Source organism: Felis catus, chromosome F1 (genome assembly GCF_018350175.1).
Source record: "Felis catus isolate Fca126 chromosome F1, F.catus_Fca126_mat1.0, whole genome shotgun sequence".
In the NCBI taxonomy this organism is placed as follows: Eukaryota; Metazoa; Chordata; class Mammalia; order Carnivora; family Felidae; genus Felis; species Felis catus.
The window spans coordinates 3,497,024-3,520,371 of record NC_058384.1 but is presented as its reverse complement, the minus strand read 5'-3'; the positions used below and the strand labels follow the sequence as shown (position 1 = coordinate 3,520,371).

The following is a 23,348-nucleotide window of genomic DNA, read 5'->3' as shown; positions in this document are numbered from 1 at the left end:
TTCGTAACATTGACCCTTATGAAGAGCCCAAGACTTCTTGGAGAATGTCCCATAATTGGGATTTGTCTGATTATCTCTCCATGGTGTGATTCAGTTTAAACCATTTTGGACAAGGATTCTTCTTGCGTAGCATTCCATACCCACTTCTCTCTTGAACCCACTCTGGCCTGGCTTTTGTCCCCACACTCCACCAAAATGACATTCTGAAGGTCGTAGGTGGCCTCCATGTTGCAAATCCAGTGGTCAGTCCTCAGTTTCCATCCTGCTGGAGGCATTAGAACCTTTGACGGGTTAACCACATACTCCTATTTTGAAACACTTTCTTTATTTGCCTCTGGGACCCTTCCTTCTTGGCTTTCACGTCTTGCCTCACTAGCCACGCTTTCTCTGGCTCGTTTGTTGAGTCCTCCAAAGATTACTCAGTTTTCAGCATTGGAGCACTTCACTAGGCAGTTCTGAACTCCGGACTTCAGTATCTGGCCTCCTGAGGTGCCTGCAGAGCATTTCACACTTAAGATGTCCCAAATCAAACCTCAGTTTTTCTTCCAAATCTGCTTTCCTAGTCTTCCAGACCCTTTTGTTAAACGGCAACTCCATCCATTTAGTTGCTGAGACCAAATACTTTACAGCCAAATTTTATTTACCTCCCCCCACGTCCAGTTCCAGTCGAAAGTGCTGCAGACCTATTTCCACATATGCCCGGAATCTGAGCCCTTCTTCCCTCCTTCATTGCCCCCACCCCGGTACAGGACACCGTCACATCTCACCTGGTTCTCGCAGTGAACCCCTCACTGTAGAAACCCTGTCCTCTCCTTCTTCCATGTTATCACTGTCCTCCATACAGCAGTCATTGTGACCCATTGTGACTTCTCTGGGTCATGATGTGACATGTGTCACATCATGTCAGCCTCTGCTTAGAGCCTTCTCGTGGCTTCTCATCAGAGTAAAAGCTAAAATCCCTCCGTGGCCTAGAAGACCCTGCACGGTGCGGTGCTGTTCCCTGGTACACCTCAGTTTCTGAAACTCTCCCTCTCAGTCACCCCTTTCCAGGTACACTTGCCTTCTGGTGCTTCCTCAGATATCCAAGGATGCTCTTGCTTCAGGGCCTCTGGTGTCTCCTTTCTGCTCTTTCTGAGGAAACCACTAGAGGCTGCACCGAAACAAAGGACTAAACCAAGGAGCAGGATGCGAGATAGCTGAAATTGGGGATCTTGCCTAGGAGAGAGGCGAAGGGAGTCTGTAGGTGAAGGAATGTTCTAAGACGACAGCTTTGTACTGAGGAGAGAGTAACCAGTTCCGTTTGGAGGGGATCAGAATAGTCTAGGGAGAAACTTCTATATCATTTTCCTATTTCTGAGTATTTGCTGTACCTGAGTGTATCGAGGGCCGATTTAGACTCTTGGTGATGTGTTTGGAGTTGTCTAAGTGACAAGTGCATGGAAAACTGTGTCCCCCCGCCCCAAAAAAAAAGAAAAGTGGGAGGGAAAAGGAAAGAAAAAAGTAACTCCAGGGGAAACAAACGGTTTTCAGGAAGGGAAAAGTAGTAAGAGTTTACTATCTGGATAGGCTCATGATAAGGTACACGTTAGATGTTATCTACCCGTAACAGGCTAACAGTGTGTGTGGGGGCGGGGGGGGGGGGTGTCACAGAATGTGTACATGTAGCATGTGTTTGCAGGGCTAGGCTGAGGGGAGCAAAAGACTCAGTCCTCATCTTCTAAAACTGAAAAATCCAGAAATGACCAAAATAGGCATAACGTGTAGGGAGACACAGGTTAAAAGAAAAAAACCGGAAGGACTCTGAATGCTTGCTCCCGAAGAAAGGGGAAAAGGGCAAGAGTGGCAGGGCTTTGTGAGCACATATTATAGGGCTCTGTGACTCCATACGCCACAGGCACGCACGGTTTTAATGAAAATAACTGAAAGGAGACACTGATCATTCAAACATAAGGTGAGGACAGCCTGTGGGTTACGGTGGCGGCGATGGATACGGAGAGGGATGGATCGCAGTCCTCTTGAGGGGACGGTCACTAGGACTTGGTGTGGGTACAAAGCAGATGAGAGAAGTCAGAGGTGACCAGGAGATGCGGCTGGGCGAGTGGTGGTACCATTAACAGAAATGAGGAATTGGAGAGGGAGAGTCCATTATTTTGGAAGTGATGTATCATTGAATATGTGCTAAAGGCCGTTGGAAACATGACTACAGCTACATCAGATACATCCTTGTATTTTTAGCTCTTGAAACTCTTGAAGATTCCACTTAAAAATTCTTGTTCTCGGTATGAGTAATCTTTCACACACTTATTTAATAGGACTGCTGGCTAGCTTTAGGTATATAACTGAACTCAGAAACCTGGACGCCTTTCATATAGAACTGGGAAGGGAAACACCAAGCGGGGTGCTCTGTGCTCAGTGAGTTGGTACTGAACTGGTGTCAGACTCAGACAGGAAATAGATGTGCTGGGATCCTTGAAGCCAGTCTCTGTGACTGGGGTCAAAAAATACACCTTCCTACTTCCCTTTTCTAGTTCCTGGTAGGTGACTTAAAACTGTTGCCCTCCCAAAGTGACTTTCAGCTTACTTCTTCCCATGATTCTACTCTGCATCTTGTACTTCTGAGTCAGACTCAGACTCAGAAACCATTCTCAGCACTTACTGCTGTGTGTTGACTGCTACGCTAGACACGTACTCCCTCATCACCCTTTACAGCAGCCTAGCAACCTGGTCTCAGAGAGTTGTAAGTGTTACTGTCCCTGTCGGACGGATAAGGGAAGCTGCGGCTTGAGACATGAGATGACATATCTGTCCAAGGTCACACGGCCAACGGTAGCAAAGCTTGGACCAGAACACAGGTCAGTTACTAACCTCCACACTCCGCGTTCTCTCTGCCGTTCCAGGCGACCTCCAAGATTTAGACCTGGGATATCAAAGGAGAGCCAGTCTTGGCCTGCTAGACTGGCCAGGGGTGGACTTCTACCGGGGCAGTGTATTTATTTTCTCAGATGCCCTTTCACCTGGAAATGCCTTTTACTTTTGAGGCATTGGGTCTCATGACCCTCTCTCTGTGGTTGCTTTTAGGTTACTGGAACCGTCACAGAAATCTGGAAGCTGATTGAAATGTGTATTTCTGTAGTGCCAGAAAGTCTGGTTTGTAAGCTTTTTATAAATGACTGTGCCAGTGGTGCACAAATGCAGCAGGCTAGGAGAATAGCTTTGAAGAGCCAGAAATCTAATCGTCGTGGGCAACCAGAAACCGTGTTGGATGTGATGGGTAGTCGATTTTTCACTGGAAGTTGATAAATGAAATGACACTGGTTTCTGTTAGGTGTAACCCAGTGGTGCTCACCACTGCTGGCTCATGAGAACCACATCCAGTGACGTCCATCATGTTGGGAGCTCGGGATTGGCCATGATGGAAGTATTGACACCACAGAAATGAGCAAATGCTACAAATCAGGGCTCTCTCCAGCACTCAGGGGCCAGAGGTTAGACACGGACCAGCACACTGCTGGTTGTAGTATATGAAATTCTTGTTTTGGGAGTAAAAAGTGGTCAAATATTGACAATCTGCTGTGGTTCCAGTAGGACCAATATAGCACACCTTTAGATCGATGAGCTGATAAAGACAAGCAGTTTATCCTTGGCAAAGTCCTGAGAATAGAAAATAAGTGTGGGCTCAAGCTTTAGGTGAAATTAAAACTTGATAGAGAAGTGATTGAGTCCAGTTACGTATATTGCCCATAGAAAAATGTTAGAGCTGTCGTATAAATTTTAAGCTAGGCAGATACTTTCTTTTAAAAGTATGCTGTTGCCACCATAGGACTTGGGGGAAAACGTTCCTCTTTGGTGCTTGATTATAGGTTTGACAAGGACTTCATTGCTCTTTGCATTGGCAGAGAGCTGGAAAATGGAGATAGGGATCTATAAATGGAACACCTTTTTTAACTAGAGACTTAGTAAGAATGAAACGGTTTTACAAGTGTAAAGGACTTATGTGAAATACTCTAAATATGGCAACAGTTTATGCAAATATTTCTCAGTGAATACTTTCAGTTTTACTGTTCTATTTATTAATGCCATATCTAAATAAAGATAGAAATAAAAGATCCCCGCGTTTTTAGAGGCCAAGAATTTTTCAGTTGAAGTATGCGTTAGAATGAATCTGGTAACTGATCAGCCTCGACTGGGTCCAGATCCTGAGGCTCTGGACCCCCCATCCAGTGCCCTTTATACTGTGTGGCACTTTGTATATATTCCAGCCATCGTTGCTCAACTGTTTAGCACTATTGGCTTTTTGTGAAATATCGAAAGAGAACCAAAAGTCAGTGTCCCGTGAGGTAGTTTGTGAAATGCACATGAGTCTCATGTGACTTGACGCCTTTTAACTTTGTGATTTACAATACATAGTCACTCTTTCCCTCGCCCTATATCTTTACAAGCCCCTGTAGCGTTTTCCTCATTCGTTAGAGTTCTTCTAAACTCTAACAAATCGGTGAAGTTTGCTTTGATGTGAAGTAGAGTAGGAAGAGAGGTTGTGTAAAGACCAAAGAACATCTCTGTTTACTCTGCTTGTGATAAGTGACTTCAGAAATGTGTCCTGTGCCTACAGTCAGATTTCTCATCTGGTGAATAAGAGTTTTCTTAGTTTGATGACACTCTGAGAGTGTCAAGGTCTTGATGTTTTCCAGGTTTGCCTTTTCATCCAAATATGAATCTAATTTCCTGTGTTTGTTTGTTTGTTTGTTTGTTTGTTTGACAGATAGCAGAGTCCTATTTCCAGGAGGAAGACTGTATCCTTTTCTTAATTTCAGGAAGAAATTCATAAGACTGACTCATAGAGAACTGCCCATGTTTTTAAAATTGAGACTTACATACAACATGTTTATATCTGTTGTTTTCAGTGGGTTTTAACAGCTGTGTCCACCCGTGTAACCACCTCAGAAAGCAAGATGTAGAGAATTTCTGCTACTCCAGAAAATTCTCTAGAACCACCCAAATTTGACCTGACATGTAGAAGCCCCAATTTTACCATAATATCAATATTTGCGTGTTTAGGAGGGGGTGGGGGGGAGAAGCACATTGCTGAAAAGTATAATTTGAAAATCTATTGGATTTTCTTTCTTTTGAATTAAAACAGAAGTCCAAGTCAAGTGATATTCATTTGGCCATACTACACCTGGTAAATCTCAGGACTTTCTTATTATAACTTCTGGCTGCAGAAGGAAGACCGAATTCTTCATTTGTAATAGAAACAGGATAGATGCTGTCAAGTGAGACCGCCCAGGCGGGAGCTTAGCTTTTCTATCGGAAACATTTCTTCCCCCAGTTTTCCACTTGGCCTTTTTATAAATGGCTTCTCTTTTTCAGGGATGGCCCAGTATCTACTCTCTAGAAAGAATGTGCCCTAAACTCACCTGTATTTCCCCATTTGTGCGATGTGTTTCTCCTGCTAACCTTGTTGACTTTTACCACGTCTCTAAGCAGACTGCGGGAGAAGCAGCTATTATCCCTTGTCAGACAAACTGTGGAAACTTGAGACGGTGGCAGTTCGTGACTAAGCGTGCGGGAAATCTAATTCTGGTGGAAATGCGGCTAGAACGCTTTTCTAACCAAATAGTGAGTACTTCGTAGTGCACTGAAGACCAGCACCCACATCTCGGGGAGCTTCTTGGTATGCAAATCTAGGGGCCTGAGGATCAGAGCTTCGGGGATCCAACCCAGGAATATGCATTTTGGCAAGTTTCCCAGATACTGTTTGTGTCCAGTAAAGTGTGAGAAACATTGGTGTACTTTAGGGCAGAGGGAAATGGAAAATGGAATCGCCCCTCTTCCCCCTGGCCTACTTGATGATCCCCCGCCTAGGCGGCGGATGAACCTCGGTTATCGTGGGAAGGGCAAAAAGCTAAACAGCGAGTTTTTTCTCTTCCTTCTTTCTGGGTCAACATTTAGAACAAGGCCCAAAGGAAGATAGACAGCTGGACAATTTATCACGACCTCCTATGATGCTAAATGCATGATACGGATGGAGAAGGCGGAAGTTTATACGAAAATCCCACAAAAGAGTACACGCACGTAATTATGAGAATCCCTCTGGCCAGTTGGGTAAATTTCCACAAAAGACCCCTATAATGTTGTGCTCTGTCCTTGTTCAGGCGTGTAACCCTTTGGTGTTGTGGGAGAAAAGCCTTCGGTGGGAAATAAGTCGAGGGTCAAGGTGAGTAGATATCAGGAACACACCTGACTTAGTAGCACAGTTGCTTGACAGGTGATTTAAGGGGGAAAAATGGGAAACACTTAGACTCTAGGATTCCCTGTGGGTGCTGTTTCCAATTACATTACTTTTAATTGATTCTTCTAGAGATATATTCGCAAGCAGGCATTCCTTCAGCATTAAAACCTTTTTGTTTCTGTTTGCTGCTGGAAAGGAGCCCACATAGCTGTGGCATCCCACGCTGTATGAAAACTTACCTACTCCAAAACCAGGAAACCCTACTTAATAAGATTTGTTTAAACCTAAAAATATTTAGAGTCCTTTCGTTTTTTTGGTAAGCTCCAAATTTCCCAATTTCCATAGAACATTCTTCTTAAGATATTAGGCTAAATGTAAAGAGTCCAGATTTCTATTTTCCTCAAATTTTCTATTCAGATGAGAAAGCAATGAAGTTCATTCAGCTTGAACGACTGTATCATGAGAAATTGCTCGCCAACCTCTCTGCCATTCAAGAAGAGTGGGGTAAGTACGGACTGACATGGGATGTGCAATTATCAGTAATCTAGCATGTTCCTATCTGGACATTTAACATATTTGACCTGGTTTTGTAAATCAGGAAATAGATGTTTCCACAGTCAAGTTAATGTTGCAAAGAAGGTAGCGTTTTTACTACAAGTCCGGGTCACTGTGAGAAAATTTCTCTCTTTGTGTTTTGCTTTTGCTATCAATGGCAAGAAAGGAACACTTACAACTCTGCATTTCTTCTGATCCCCTGGCAGGGCCTATTGGCTAATTTAGTCTCTGGGATAGTATTTACTCCTACCGAAAAGTAATCACTTAGCTATTTGTAACTGTGTTAACTTGGGTTGTGTGAGGAGATAATTTTGCATGGTGATCTTTATCAGTGACACTAGTCAACTACTTTTGCCCTCCTAAATATGTTTCGTAATAGCCAGTAATTAACAAATATCTTACATTTAGAAACAAAATGGAAAACTGTACAGCCACATACAATTACATCTGTAAGGAATTCAGAAAAAGGATTTAATGGTGAAGATTTTGAACGGCTTACTAAATTTTGCACAACACATCAAGAGTAAGTACATCAGTATTTGTGTAGAATGAGTTGGAATAGAGTATTGAAGAAGCATTGTAGCACTGAATATTTGAAATCCATGATCCATTCTTTATTTCTTTGTTAATATTTTCAGCTGGAGAAATTAAAGCAGGTAAAATGAAACGATTAGGTTTCTTTCTCAGCTTTTATCTCAATTTCTTAGCCTGAGCATTGTAAAAGTTCAACTTTCCGTAAGTTCAAAGCACCTTCTAATCAGAAATTGTAAAATGTAACATCTAATTTTGGTCTCTTTTTGGCTAAGAGATTAGGTGATTCAAATGGAAAAAAAGCGTGTATTAGGATTTTTTTTATTGTAGTTGTTTGCCAGTGTTTGTATGTTGTAGAAAAAAAAAATCTGTAAGATTTGTCTAATAGTGGGAAGCAAAAACAGTGCAATATTTAACCAAAATACTGCAGAAGGAAAGCTACGTTTGCCATATAATTTTTTTATATTTACCAGATAATTTTAAATTGCTTTATTTGTATCAAATTGGATTTTTAAAACTAAATTGTAGTGATAAAAAAGCACTTGCATATATTTTTTGAAATCATTATTTTAAGACTCAAAATTCTCAAGGTGAGAGGGCATGACTGTCTTCAAACGAATGCAGATTTCTGAGATGCACAACGTCCTCCATTCAGAAGCTGAAAGGTTCCATTCTGTTGATAACTTTATATCCTTTTCCTCCAGAATCACAGAGTAAACTGAAACTCAGTTTGTTAATAATGCAACAGACCCAAGCAATTGTTGTTTAGCTCAGGTAGCGGATGGTTGTTTGGGGGTCTGATTATTTTGGAGATCAGCCTTTAAAGAATCACTGTGGATTCAGAAATGATGCTCATTCACCTCTCATCGTAACAGTTGCCTTCTGTTAATTTGAACCTTTGAAACAGTATTTTTAGGGACTGTGCATTATAACCCAGTTTCTTAGCATGTTATAAATAGATCAACTTTCAACTTCATAGAGGTTTAAAATAATGGAATCTTTACAAATAGATAAAGGGGGGGGGGTTGTTTGTTTGTTTGTTTTAACGAGGCACTGCATGTGGCAGTCTGCCTTTTTTTTTTTTTTTGTAATGTTTATTTATTTTGAGAGAGCATGCATGCATACGAGCAGGGGATTGGGGCGGGGTGGGGGGTGGTGGGCAGAGAGAAAGGGAGGAAAAAATCCCAAGCAGGCTCCGCACTATCAGCGCAGAGCCCAACATGGGGTTCAAACTCATGAGTCACATCATGACCTGAGCCAATATCAAGAGTCAGACACTTAACCGCCACCCAGGTGCCCCAGGAGATTGTTTTCTTACTTTCAAAATATTCAGTGTAGACACTTTCCCTGCCTTTCCCATGGAACTAATAGTTTTTAATGTGTTGCAGATATTTTAATTATTTAAATCTTTTTTTTTTTTTTTTTTTTTTTTTTTACTGTTTATTTTTGAGAGAGAGAGAGAGATAGTGAGGGAGGGATGGAGGGAGACAGAGGATCTGAAGCAGGCTCTGCACTGACAGCAGAGAACCTGATGCAGGACTCAAACCCACGAACCATGAAATCATGACCCGAGCTGAAGTCAGATGCTTAACCGACTGAGCCACCCAGACACCCCAGATGTTTTGATTATTTTAAAACAAATGTTTATTTAATACAATATGGGCACAATGTGTTTATGCTATAACTGTAAATAATCCCCCCAAATTGTTACTCCTAAATTTCTTAATATAAATAATTTTTAATTCCATATACAATGAAGTGCATAAGCTCTGTGAGTTTTTACATACACATATATGTCCCTGGAGCTACACTCTGACCAAGATACAAAATAGCCCAGCCCCTCACGGTGCTCCCTCATACAGGTACCAAGTCAGTACCCACCCCCTAAAATAACCAGTGTCTAAGTTCTATAACAGTATATTTGCCTGTTCTGTGATTCTGATAAATGTAATCATACAGAATGTAGATTTTTGTATTAACTGCCTTTGCCCATCGTTATGTTATGTCTGAGTTACATGTTGATGCATATTAATGGTAATTTGCTCAGTTTTATTCCTGTGTGGATTTGCTGTATGTGTAGCAACTCATCTATCCATTATATTGTTAATAGACATTCAGATTGTTTCTGATTTTTGCGTATTTGAATAAAATGGCTATCTTTTTGTGCATACCTTTTCCATGGACATATCCTTTGTGTTATCTCTGGTATTCCCTAAAAGATAATGTTTCAAAATTACTTTTTTTGTTACCTGTTTCCATGGATAATGCCAATCAAATTATCTTTCATCATAACCTATTTCAGACCATAATGACATAAACTAAAATTTGAAAAATGTGTGTGTGAAATACTCTTTATATTATTAGCAAAATGTTGACATTTTTTCCCCTGGATCTCAGCTTCTTTGGGGGTTTTCAATAATATTTGGTTATCTAAAGAGCTACCACATTATATAGCTGCCCTTTGAACTGTGTGAACCAGTGGTAATGTGTCAGCAGTGGAAATGTTCTGCACTAATTTTAGAATCCGGAGAAGCTATATTTTATTTTTACAGCCATTTCAGTGACATTTGTTTGGAAGCATATTGCTGCTGTAATTTTTCAAAAATCTTTTTTTTTTCTCTTTTCTTCTACAGTCCTGTTTTGTCCAAACATAAGGTAAGAGACAGTTTCCTTGAAAATATCGATGGAAAAAATGTTAAGTGTCCTATGTCTGTTGTATGGACTGTTTTAGGAAATAATGAAACGGTTCTCAAATTATTTTCAGATTTCTAATTTAATGCAGCAGTTTCCCCAAAAGTTTTTTTTGTTTTATTTTGTTTTTTAACTTTTTAGATAGCAGCCGTAGATAAGCCTCTGGGAAGGAAATGCTTTACGCCATTAATAGTTTCTGAAGATCCAAATGAAAGAGGAACCACAGCCAAAGAGCCGGGTATGTTTTCACATTTAGAGAGGGGCGTAAGAAACGCCTGCCTCTTACATTTTACAAGTGTTACAAGGACTGTTTTTGCATTTACATTTTTTTGCATGCGTATACCTCTCCTACCAGACAAATTGCAAAGCAAAATTTTTTTTATATTGTGTAACTCTATTTTTAGATGCCTAGTAGTAGAAATTATAACATCTAAATTCTTATAAAAACAAACTTATTTCCGTGTGTTCAGTAGGTAGCTATATATATCTAACAGACTGACAAAACTGTACAGAAATGCTCTGAAACAGAATTAGTTTTGGCATATTTGCACACCCTTTTTTGTTTAAAAACCAGCAATTATTATAGAGACTTTACCAGGAATTTGTGCTGTAAATCTATATATTTTAAGAAGTCTTGTTTCTTGGTAATTCATCTATAGCAATTTATTCTCTTCCTTTTTGTATTTTCTAACACATGGTGTACTTTAACTCGCACGTGTACATTTTTGAAGTATTTATGATATATTTTATACCACTTCGTGTCTTATGCCCAAAGTTTAAAGATTTTCAGAAACTCTTTCTTACAGTACTAATGGATGTACACTATAGAAACTTCAGAAAATAAAGATAAATAAATACACTTTTGGGTGTTTATTTTTCCTGAAATACGATTTTAGTACTGACTTCTACTCTGAGGCTTTATGTCCCTGGACCTGAGAGCCCTGCTTGTAAACAGGCAGCATCAGGTGTTTTGACTGAGTTGCCTGAAGACATAGGAGGAGGAGGAGGAGGGGGAGGAGGAGGAGGAGGTGGAGAGGAGGGGGAGGACTGAGGGGGGGGAGGATGCCTTCAATTGAATTTGCCTTTCTCTCTTTACAAGCCTTTTCCCCCCCTACATCTTTACCCCCTATTCTTCATGACAGGAATTTGGGATATTGCCTTAGGTCATTCCTACTACACACTCTGTTCTTCCTGTCTCTTCTTTTTTTTTTTTTTAAGGAATTAGATCTTTCTCCAAATAAAATTTTATTTTATACTTTGCATTTTTGTTTTTTAAAAAAAATTATTTTAAGTTTATTGATTTTTTGAGAGAGAGAGAGAGAGAGAGAGAGGGAGTAAGCGGGGGAGGGGCAGAGGGAGAGAGAGAGGGAGAGAGAGAACCCCAAGCAGGCTCCGTGCTGCCTGCGCAGAGCCCAGTGCAGGGCTTGAACCCACGAAACTGCCAAATCATGACCCGGGCTGAAACCAAGAGTCGGATGCTTAACCAACTGAGCCACCCAGGAGCCCCTTATATTTTGCATTTTTAAATGCAAATTTCTCTTTCTACTTTTCATCCCTGATCTTTAAAAGAAAAAAAAAATCCTACAAGTAAGTACCTGATTTTTTTTTTTGAGTATACTTGACAAAAATGTTACATTAGTTTCAGGTGTACAACATACTGATTCAACAATTCTGTACATTATGCTATGCTCGCCACAAGTCTAGCTACCATGCGTCACCATACAATACTGTTACAGTACCATTGACGATGTTCCCTGTGTTGTACCTTTTATTCCTTTGACTTCTTCATTCCGTAACTGGAAGCCTGTGTGTCTCACTCCCCTTCACCCATTTTGCACCACCTCCCACCGTCCTCCCCTTTGACAACCACCAGATTATTCTCTGTATTTAATAGGTCTGATTCTGCTTTTTGTCTGTTTATTCATTTGTTTTTGTTTTTTTAGATTCTGCATGTGAGTGAAATCATGGTTTTGTGTTTCTCAGTCTGACTTGTTTCATTGAGCACAATACCTTCTGGGTCCATCCATGTTATTGCAAATGGCAAGGTCTCGTTCTTTTTCTGGCAGAGTAATATTCCCTTGTGTACGTAGACCACATCTTCTTTATCCATTCGTCTATCAGTGGACACTTGGGTTCCTTCTGTATCTTGGCTATTGTAAAGAATGCTGTGATAAACGTAGAAGTGCACATCTTTTCAAATTAGTGTTTTCATTTTGTTTGGGTAAACACCCAGTGGTGGAATTGTTGGATCATATGGTAATTCTATTTATAATTTTTTGAGGAACCTCCATACTATCTACCACAGTAGCTGTCTCTTTTCCAGTCATTTTTGTATGGGAAAGCACAGTACAATGCGCTTTATAAAGATCTTAAAGAGGAGAAATTCACAAGTAGCACCCAGTTTGGATGTGGATGCGTCTCCATGGCCCGTTGTCTGGGAACAGTGGTGTTACTGGCTGATTGACTTGACCAGTTAGTACTGGTTGCTGCACAGGTCAAGCTCAGCACTCCTTGTAGCGGCATCTGCTGGGAGATAACGTGGTGTACAGATGAGGAGACGCTGAGCTTCCACATTTAAGTAGCTTGCTTGTGCTTTGATTCACGTCTGGAACCTGGGTCTTCTGGTTCCTGACTGAACACAGCAGCCTTCCGCTGAGTAAGTTGTATGCATTCCCAAAGGCTTCCACAGCACGGGCATCTCACTGACCTCCATCTTATGAGGAAGGTATGCAGGAAATTCTGGGCAGAGAAATCTTGCCAAGTCTGATGAAACAGTATCTTTTAAAGAATCATGTCCCCTTTCCCAGAACTGGTTTCCTCAGATTGGTTATTTTCTGAATAAATGCACAGAAATGTAAGAACGTAAGAAAAAGAGAAATATGAAAATAATCCTTTAAATGATTGGTATTTGACACTCCTTGGTGGCTCAGTCAGTGAAGGCCCAACTCTTGATCTCATCTCAGGTCTTGATCTCAGGGTCATGAATTTAAGTCCTACACTGGGCTCCATGCTGGGAGGAAAACCTGCTAAAAAAATTTTTTTAATTAAAAAATTAAAATAAATGATTGGTGTTAAAGATATTTTTGTTTTACCTCATATTCCTCATTTTTAACAGCATCCAACATATAGTACCATGTAGACGTTTGTTTCCCTTTTCTTTTTCTCCATATTCCTTGCTCTTGCAATTTTTTTGTGTAGTGGTTAAAGACATTGTTTCTGGAGCCAGATTTGTCTGGTTTGAATCTTGTCTCCACCACTTAAAACTGCGTGGTCTTAGGCAAGTTGCCTAATTTCTCTGGGCCTCCCTTTCCTCAACTCCACAATGTGGACACGAATAGTACTTAACATCATAGGATTCTTATATGGATTAAAGTAGTCATTTCATGGGGAGCCTGGGTGGCTCAGTCAGTTGAGCATCTGGCTTTGGCTCAGGTCGTGATCTCATGGTCCATGAGTTCTAGCCCCATGTGGGACTCTGTGCTGACAGCTCAGAGCCTGGAGCCTGCTTCAGATTCTGTGACTCCCTCTCTCTCTGCCCCTCCCCCACTCATGCTCTGCCTCTCTCTCTCTCAAAAATAAATAAACATTAAAAAAAAATTTTAAGGGGCGCCTGGGTGGCGCAGTCGGTTAAGCGTCCGACTTCAGCCAGGTCACGATCTCGCGGTCCGTGAGTTCGAGCCCCGTGTCAGGCTCTGGGCTGATGGCTCAGAGCCTGGAGCCTGTTTCCGATTCTGTGTCTCTCTCTCTCTCTGCCCCTCCCCCGTTCATGCTCTGTCTCTCTCTGTCCCAAAAATAAATAAAAACATTGAAAAAAAATTAAAAAAAAATTTTAAGTAGTCATTTAATGTTAAGAGTTTAGAACAGTACCTGCACAAGGTAAGAACTCCATATATGCACACTAGTCTTTCTCCTCCTCCTCCTTCCTTCCCATGTTAGCACTGCCCCTGCCACTGGTGTTCTGTTAATGTTCTGTTATTCATACTTTTATAATTAATCGCCATTATTATGTCTTCAAGTAATTTACATAGTATTTTATATTTTCAAAATAGTTTTATGTGTATTATTTCATCTGTTCCTCTTACCAACCAATATAAGTTAGGCTGAGTCATTTTTAAGAAACTCAAGGAAGTGAGTTATCCAGGAATAGAATTCATTAGAACCCAAAGCTAGATCCTGGTTTTCTGACCCTAAAGTCGCTGCATTTTTATTAATTTTATATTTTCTTTATTTTTATCAAGCAGTATTTTATATGTAAAAAATAACATTCATTACATAATACATGAGAACAAAATGAGGACCTGTAAACGTAATGCCCAACTAAGGATTAAATTACTGTCATTTCTGTTACGAGTACCTTTGTGTTCTTGTCTGTTCTGTCTCCTGCTTTTACCCCACCTCTGAGAAAATTACCATCCTGAGTTGTTTTTGTTAATGTTTACTTACTTATTTTGAGAGAAAGAGAGTGTGTGTGCGTAGGAGGAGCAGGGGTGGGTAGAGGGGCAGAAAGAGAATCCCAAGCAGGCTTCGTGCTGCCAGTGCAGAGCCAGATGCGGGGCTCATTCCCACAAAGCATGAGATGATGAGCTGAGCTGAATTCAAGAGTCAGATGGTCAACCGACTGAACCACCCAGGCGCCCCCATCCTGAGTTTTATACTTATCTTTCCAGGGGCGCCTGGGTGGCGCAGTCGGTTAAGCGTCCGACTTCAGCCAGGTCACGATCTCGCGGTCCGTGAGTTCGAGCCCCGCGTCAGGCTCCGGGCTGATGGCTCGGAGCCTGGAGCCTGTTTCCGATTCTGTGTCTCCCTCTCTCTCTGCCCCTCCCCCGTTCATGCTCTGTCTCTCTCTGTCCCAAAAATAAATAAAAACATTGAAAAAAAAATTTATACTTATCTTTCCCTTCTCATCTTTTATCAACTTCATTGAGGTACAATTTCCATGCAATAAAAATATACCCATTTTAAGTGTGCAATTTAAGGAGTTTCTACAACTGTGTATACTCATGTAACTACTACCCCAATCAAGATGTAGCACATATTCATCACTCCAGAATCTTCCTTCCAATCCTCTTTTACTGTTAGTCCCTCCCACCTCTAGTCCCAGGCAACCCATTGCTTCCTGTTATTATTGGTGGGTTTTCCCTCCTTTAGAATTTGATATAAATAGAATTTATCAGCATACTGTTTTTCAGAGTCACCGTACTATGTATGACTGACTAGTCCATTACTTTTCATTGCCGAGTGGTATTCTGCTCTTTGTGCCACAATTTGCTTATCCCTTTGACTGTTGGCAGTCATTCGGGTTGTTTCCAGGTTGGGGGTATCATGATTAAAACTTCTAGAAAGTCTTTAAGTCTTTTTGTGGATATATGTTTTCATTTCTCTTGGTTAAAGAATTGAGGGTGGAATTGCTGGTCATAGGGAAGGTACATGTTTAGTCCTAAAAGAAACTGCCAAGCTGTCTGCCGTTTATACCATTTTATAGCCCCCCAGCGGTATATGAGAATTCCAGTAGCACCACATCCTTGCTGACATTTAATGTTGTCAGTCTTTTTTATGTGAGTCATTTTAGTGGATATGAATATCATTGTGGTTTTAATTTGCTTTTCCCAGATGACTGGGTATGTACATTTTTAGTTTTGAATTCGCTTCTGTAGAAGCTGTACATTATCAACATTTCATACTTAGTTTATTTTTTTTAGTAGCCTGTGAAAACTTCTTCAATCCTGATACCACTCAAATGTTTGTACTTAAAGTTAATTAATAAAGTATTCAGAAAGTATAAGATGTGCTAATTCATGCATGTTTTACTCTTATTATCATGAATTGCGGGGGGGATTTTAACCCTAAAGAGAATTCACGGGAGGGTTGCCTAGCTGGCTCATTCAGAAGAACTCGAGACTCTTGATCTCAAGTCCTGAGTTTGAGCCCCGCATTGAGTGTAGAGATTCCTTAAAAAAAAATAAATAAAACTTCAAAGAAAGAGAGAAAGAACTCATTGGGGAAAGGGTAACTCAGAGACGTGGACATTTCTGAGATTATGTATTAGAACTTAGGTTAAGTCTAACTTCTCATTTTAGAAATACCTCTTTAATTCATTACGTATGAAGCATCTGTCATGCACTCAGCTATAATTCCATTTTTATTTCATCAGAGTTCTTACTGGTAGGTGTGAAGTGAATGCAGTAAGGAGTGACAGGCTTACCTCACCAGATCCTTGAGTTCAGGAGCACCGTGTAACAGAACTTCGTGCTAAGTGTTAACGCAAACATTAACAATAATAAGTGTATACTAGAATGCATACTTGTCAAAAATTCAGAAAATATTTTTATTTATTTATTTTTACAATTCTTTTTTTTTTTATGTTTATTTTTGAGAGAGAGAGACACAGAGCACGAGCGGGGGAGGGGCAGAGAGAGAGAGGGAGACACAGAATCTGAAGCAGGTTCCAGGTTCTGAGCTGTCCGCACAGAGCCCGACGTGGGGCTCAAACTCATAAACCGTGAGATCATGACCTGAACCAAAGTCAGACACTCAACCGACTGAGCCACCTAGGCCCCCCTGGAAAATATTTTTTATTAAACATAGTGGATCAAACACTTACCTTCACTTTTTCTTGGAACACCACTGAAATGTCAGGGATTTTTTTTTTTTTTTTTTTTTTTTTTTTTTTTGAGAGAGAGAGTGGGGGAGAGACACAGAATCTGAACCAGGCTTCAGACTATGAGCTGTCAGCACAGAGCCCAGCGTGGGGCTCCAACCCACGAACCGTGAGATCATGACCTGAGCTGACGTCAGACACTTAACCAACTGTGCCACCTAGGCACCCCAGAAAGGAATTCTTAACCCAGAAACCCACAGTGACCGAATCAGTGAGGAAGCAGCAGCAGTAGATGTGACATCCAGAAAGTTCTGGAAGCTGCAAAGCAAGTGGATGGATGGCAACTGGCTTATTACACCAGAGAAGGTGGATAACTGAGTGTCTACAGAGAGAATGTTGAGTTCCACCTGGAAGGATTTGGGAATGGGAAACATGGAGGTGTCTCTAGGATCAAGCATACAGGGTTGGGCTGGCAATAGGAGGTTGGGCCAGAAGACTATACAGGAAACACTTAGATGTTTATATGTCCTTTCTGCCAAGCGGGAAGCTGAGGTTTATTTCTTAGAGCACCTGAACTAGAGGCAATGTGGACTTGGATGAGGCACAACTCAAGGAAGGGTATTCTACAGAAAATGAGGATGGAATGAAGATCTTATCCCCCGAATGGCAAGCACCTTAGCCTGCCTTCTGCAGTTTGTATCTAGAACTGTGGCCGGCTGGTCTCTTGCTTCCTCTGGGGGAAACCAACTGCCTGTCCAAGAGATAAAACCTCCAGATACTCACATTGAAGGCCTTCCAGCGAACGGCCTAGACTCTCTTTGTCCCACACTGAGGACCAACTCCTGGAGAAGACTTGCCTTTAAGCACAGAGCTGCTTGTCGCCTCGGATAGGAAAGACAGAAGCCAAGTCAGCCGACAAACCGAAAGCAGCTCAAAGGAAACAGAATGGAGAGAACAGATGAAAACCTTTTAAAAAATGAATGAACAGTGTCACAAGTTAGGGTATTGTATATATGAAAATAAGAATGAGCTGTTTTTTAAAAAAGAACATTCAGAGAATTAAAACATTCTTAGAAATTAAAAGATGTGATGACCACAAGGAAAAATTAATTAGAAGAGGTGGAAGGTTAGAATTGAGGCAGCATCCCTGAAAGTCCAGAGGCAGAGAGAGGAGTGGTGTGGCAGAAAAGGTAGAGACGGTGAGTCTGAGAGGCCCGAATCCCAATACAGGCCTTCTGGAGGGGTGGGGCGCCTGGGTGGCCCAGTCCGTTGAGCATCAACTCTTGATTTTGGCTCAGGTCCTGATCTCAAGATTCACGAGCTCAAGCCCCGCATCGGGCTCTGGGTTCCGTGTGCTGACAGCACAGAACCTGCTTGGGATTCTCTCCCTCTGTGTCTGCCCCTCCCCTGCTCATTCTGCTCTCCCCACCCCCCACCTCTCTCTCTCAAAATAAATAAACTTAAGAAAAAGAAAGCAATAGGGGACAAATGATTAAGAAAATTTTATAAGAAAATTCCCAGAATTGAAGGTCATGAGTTTCCAGGTTGAAAGTCTCACCAAGCACCCAACACAAAGAAAGAGAAATTTCACGAAGCTTCAGGGCACCAGACGTAAAGAAAAACAACCAAATCTTCAAGGAAGAGCGTGTAGGTGACAGGGACTGGTATTCACATTGGCAGAGAGACTCTATGACCCTACCAAGCGCTCAACACGGCACAGCAGTGCCTTCACAGCTGTGAGAGGGAATGACTTCCAATGTAGAAAACTCAACCCAACCAAAGTTTTAGTCAGGGGTGAAGGAATAAAGACTTTCAGATGTGAACAATCTTAAGTTTACCTTCCATGGACCGTAAAAAAATGTCAACAGAATAAACAAAGAGGAAGACCTGGGATTCAGAAACAGTGTTCCCAACACAGCCAGAGGGGATTCCAGGAGGAGGCCTGTGTAGCAGGCCTAGAAAGCCGTCCTGGTTAGGGGCTCAAGAATATGTTGTGGGGGGGCGCCTGGGTGGCGCAGTCGGTTAAGCGTCCGACTTCAGCCAGGTCACGATCTCCCGGTCCGTGAGTTCGAGCCCCGCGTCAGGCTCTGGGCTGATGGCTCGGAGCCTGGAGCCTCTTTCCGATTCTGTGTCTCCCTCTCTCTCTGCCCCTCCCCTGTTCATGCTCTGTCTCTCTCTGTCCCAAAAATAAATAAACGTTGAAAAAAAAAAAAATATGTTGTGGGGGGTTTTTAAGATTTTTTAAAATTTTTTTAAGTAATCTCTACACCTAACGTGGGGCTCAAACTCACAACCCCAAGAACAGGAGTTGGATGCTCCACCAACTGAGCCAGCCAGGTACCTCACAAAGGATATGTTGTGGGGTTTTTTAAGTTTCTTATTTTGAGAGAGAGAGCATGTGCCCATTAGCAGGGGAGGGGCAGAGAGAGGGAGCGAGAGACTCCAAGCTGTCAGCGCAGAGCCCGGCACGGGGCTCGAACTCATGAACTGTGAGCTCACAACCTGGGCCAAAATCAAGGGTCAGACGCTTAACCGACTGAGCCACCCAGACACCCCCCCCTTTTTTTTTTAACTGAAGGAATGAGGCAGTTATCACCAAGCACAATAAACCGGAAATGAGAAAGGAAAATGTATCACAGTGCACAGTGTGGGTAGGTTGTGAATAATATTTACAAAGCCATAGCAGTGTGAACATGTGAGTATTGATTTGCTCCAGAATTGTGTTGCGCTGTAGCGGGAAACTAGAGCCAGAGGGGGCAGATTATATATCTTTAGGGGAAAGGAACAGAAAGAACCGAACTGAACCTCTTCCATGGTGGGTAGTGTTTAACACCGAAAAGCCAATACAAATAACAGTATAAATCTAATGTACAAACATAAGTTGAATATGAGAGGAAATAGAGCCAGTAAAGTTCAGAAAAATACCTTTGAAAAGGGGCTTTTTCGATAATCATGGAGACTAAGTTATTTGTTCATATTCTTAACATTTTTTGAACAATCTCTGTTAATTTCTGTATGTAAAGGGTCACTCACTGACTACTTGGGGTATTTCCTGTGTCTAAGGACACCCGTTAATTCCAGCAGACGCAGCTCCCATTGGAGAGGTGTAGAATTGTGTCGTGTCACACGTACTACTCGTACGTCCTTTCTCTTCCACCCCGTGCAAAGTGTTGTTTTGAACCTTGAAACAACTTGTTTTTTCTTCGTCTGCAGAGAGTGAAACTTGTCTTGGCAGGGAGCCCAGGAGAGCAAGCCCGGAGAGCGGCGGCTGCTGTAATCAGATGGACAGGCAGGCGGATGCCTGGAGCCTTCTGGTAACTGCAGGCAAGGACCACACGGCGGCGGAGCCGCTCTGCCGCGCCCAGGCCGCCCTGGAGCTGCGCGCCCAGCCCCTGGGGGCGGCCGGGAGCAGGTCTGAGGACGCCCGCCAGGGTGACAGCCGCCTGCAGCCGGCTCAGACGGTCGCCTGCCGAGATGCGGCCAAAATAGAAGGCCCCGCCGCGGACCCCGGAGCGTCGCTTCCCAGCGAGTCGATGATCGAGCCCTCGGTCTTCCCAGGCTCTGACCTCACACCACCTGCGTTGAGTTCCGAGGGAAGGTATTCACAGACTCAGAGAAAGGAGCTCCGTTTGCCACTTAAGGATGCTTCTGAGGCGTTGCCCACGGACCGGCTGGAAAACAGTGAATTAGATGAGCCGCAGCAACCTGATCTCACAGACAGCGATGGAAAATCCCCACAGGGGCCGGCCGGCTCAGAGCGCTCCCAGAGTGTACTTGGTGAGAGCACTGGGGTATCCGACTTAAGCGCAGGGCATCCAGAGGGAGGGGGGGCTGCCGACGACCGAGTCAGCAAAGAAACCGAAGACTATTTGAACAGCCTCCTACAAGGATGCTTGGAAGATACCGAAGACGCCCTGTCGTGTGAAGACCAAGAGGAAGACTCAGACCTCCTTCCAGATCTTTCTCCTGAGGAAGCCTCCTACAGCCTGCAGGAGAATCTGCCTTCTGACGAGAGCTGTCTTTCCCTTGATGATCTCGCAAAGAGGATAGAGATTGCAGAGGTAAGTTTGGCATTTAACAGAAGCACAGTGAAAAGTCAAATGAAATTTCAGACGCACATCTATGCTAAACAGTGCCTGGTTTGGGGAAATTTTCCCTGGTTTCAGACATGAGAGGAGAATGGACTCAACGTAAACTTTTAATAATTAGTAGTTTTAATTTTTCTGTATGGGTCGAATAAAATGACTTCTGATCGCGATGTTTATACTTCAGGAACTTAGTGTATTGCATGCCTCCGGGTACAGTAAGCATTATGAACACCGTTATTTACACTGCTGTGGCTTTTATTTGACAATTCTGGCAATTATGATCAAAACAAGATTCGTTACAATCTTGTAAGGAAATCTCATCTTTTTTCCTCAGACACCTAGAAGATAAAATACATACTATTTCTTCTTATTATTAATATATTTTTTTAATTCTATAAAACAATACAGCAGAACAAAGGAAACATTTAAAAAAATTTTTTTAATATTTACTTATTTTTGAGAGAGAGACAGAGACAGAGTACCAGCCAGGGAGGGGCAGAGAGAGAGAGAGGGAGACATAAAATCCGAAGCAGGCTCCAGGCCCCAAGCTGTCAGCACAGAGCCCGATACGGGGCTTGAACCCACAAGCCACAAACGAGATCATGACCTGAGCCGAAGTCGGATGCTTAACCGACTGAGCCACCCAGGCGCCCCTAAAGGAAACATTTTAAAATACAAGAAGACAAGGAGATACTGGATAGATTTTTAAGCCATTAAGTTGTATGTTGTGAATCTTCTCTCTCTGATTGTATTCGTTTATAAGCTGTAGGTCTGAACAAACTTAATACTTGCTACTTGGCTAAAGCCAAATGTTATAAATAATCCAGAGTTTCAAAGTTTCCCCAAACAGTCATGAAGCTGGTCAAAACAAAACAAACAAAAAAATGGTGGAGAGGATCAAGGTGACCATTCTCCTTTGTTTGATAGTACCATTTTTTTAAAGCTCAAGAGATCAATAAAGCCATACCCAAACCGAAGCCCCTCAGGAGGGTGGCCCCCTACGAGGAAAGAGCGGAGTCTTATAGTCAGCTGTGGGTCAGAGATGGACCCCACTAGCTACCAGCCTCCAGAGTTACTGTTCACCTCTCTAAGCTCTGTTTCCTCCTCTGAAAATTAGGATACTAACTGCTTTTCTTTTTATTCTTATATATTTTTTTCCAAGTAACCTTTTGAGTCCCATGAGTCCCATTTATATCCATTGTTTTCTAATTCTGCATCATCACTGGGGGGAGGAAGGAGAACTTGTAAGTAGAAAATGGAAAAGCAACAGAGCCAGAGTAGGCGACGAAGTACTCACGAAAATGGAAGCCGGCGAAAGCTTTCCAAGATAATTAGCTGTTACATTACTGGGCTTCCTTTGTTGCCACTTCTAGTCCATTTCCCATCAACTATTCTTAATTTTTTCTTCACAGAATTAGACAGACTAGTAAAGCACTTGGTCCAGTATTCATTCATTTCTTTTATTTATCTTTTTATTACATTTACAGTCAGTCCTCTATAAACTGTGGTTCTTTCTTGTTAATTTTCTCTTGAAATTATTTAATAGTGCTTAATGAGTGCAGAGTTCTGTTTGAGTCGATAAAAATTTTAGAAAATTTTAGAAGTAGCTACTGGTAGTGGTTGCACACATTGCGAGTGTAATTAATGCCACTGAATTGTTGAAACTGCAGTTACATATTACACTTGAATATATTACAATTGCAGTTATATATTTCTTAAAGTTAAAAAAAATGAACTAGAGGGGCACCCGGCCGGCTCAGCCGGTGGAGTGTGCAGCTCTTGATTTCAGAGTTGTGAGTTCAAGCCCACGCTGGATGTAGAGATTAGTTACAAAAAAAAAAAAAAGCTTAAAAAAAAAAGTCTTCATTGAAATAGAATTAAATAGAGCTAGTAGTACAGCACTGGACCCAGTATTCCTCCCCTTGTTTATTTCACCAGGCTTCTGATACAGGGAACTATCAAAACGGAAGTCACACCCCTATTCAAATCTAACCAGAATGCCGAAAGGTCACCCTTCTCTGACTGCTGCTTTTCATGACAGTAGTCAAGATGACCCTGTGGGGAAAAGACGGATGATCTAGTACATCTTCAGGAATAAATAGTGAAGAAGGGTCAGAGCGCCCCTGTTGTGTCTCCCCCGCTTATAGAACAATTACAGTGGGGGTTACGGTTGAATTCACGTTGTTTTACAACCGAGTGGGGTGTTCCTTCCTCAAATTCATAATGTTTGTTTTCCTACGTAGGTAACACCTGGTGGATGGCGGAAACTATTTACATCTTAAAGTTGTCTTCCCTGTGAAGTTATTTTTAATACGCGATGGTTCCCTTTCCTAAAATTCTGTTGTTACGTTGTGCTGTTTCAAGAAGCTCAAAAGCTATGTACAATTAACAGAACTAATTTGCAGTCCTGTGATGATTCTGAATACTTTCTTCTCCATTCTGAGGAACAGACTTTAATACATTCTGCCTTACTGTGTCAGGAAGAGTTTTTAAAATTTCAAAACTTCTTTTTAATTTTTTCTAAGTTTATTTATTTTGAGAGGGGGGATGGAGACAGAGAACAAGAGAGCATGTGCACAAGTGGGGAGGGGCAGAGAGAGAGAGGGAGGGAGAGAGAATTCCAAGCAGGCTGTGTGCCTGATGAGGGGCTTGATCC

At 41.9% G+C, this 23,348-nt stretch overlaps 1 protein-coding gene across 2 annotated transcripts in view; it reads left to right on the top strand.

Annotated features, from left to right (window-relative positions):
• Positions 1 to 23,348, top strand: part of CNST (consortin, connexin sorting protein) — a 116,250-nt gene that overhangs the window by 77,053 nt on the left and 15,849 nt on the right. For both annotated transcript variants that reach the window (XM_019821479.2, XM_011290828.3), the window contains 6 exons: positions 4,760 to 4,790; positions 6,647 to 6,733; positions 7,193 to 7,307; positions 9,949 to 9,970; positions 10,148 to 10,244; positions 19,818 to 20,665. In XM_019821479.2, coding sequence (XP_019677038.2) covers positions 4,760 to 4,790; positions 6,647 to 6,733; positions 7,193 to 7,307; positions 9,949 to 9,970; positions 10,148 to 10,244; positions 19,818 to 20,665 — 1,200 coding nt within the window. The remainder of the gene's footprint in view (positions 1 to 4,759; positions 4,791 to 6,646; positions 6,734 to 7,192; positions 7,308 to 9,948; positions 9,971 to 10,147; positions 10,245 to 19,817; positions 20,666 to 23,348) is intronic.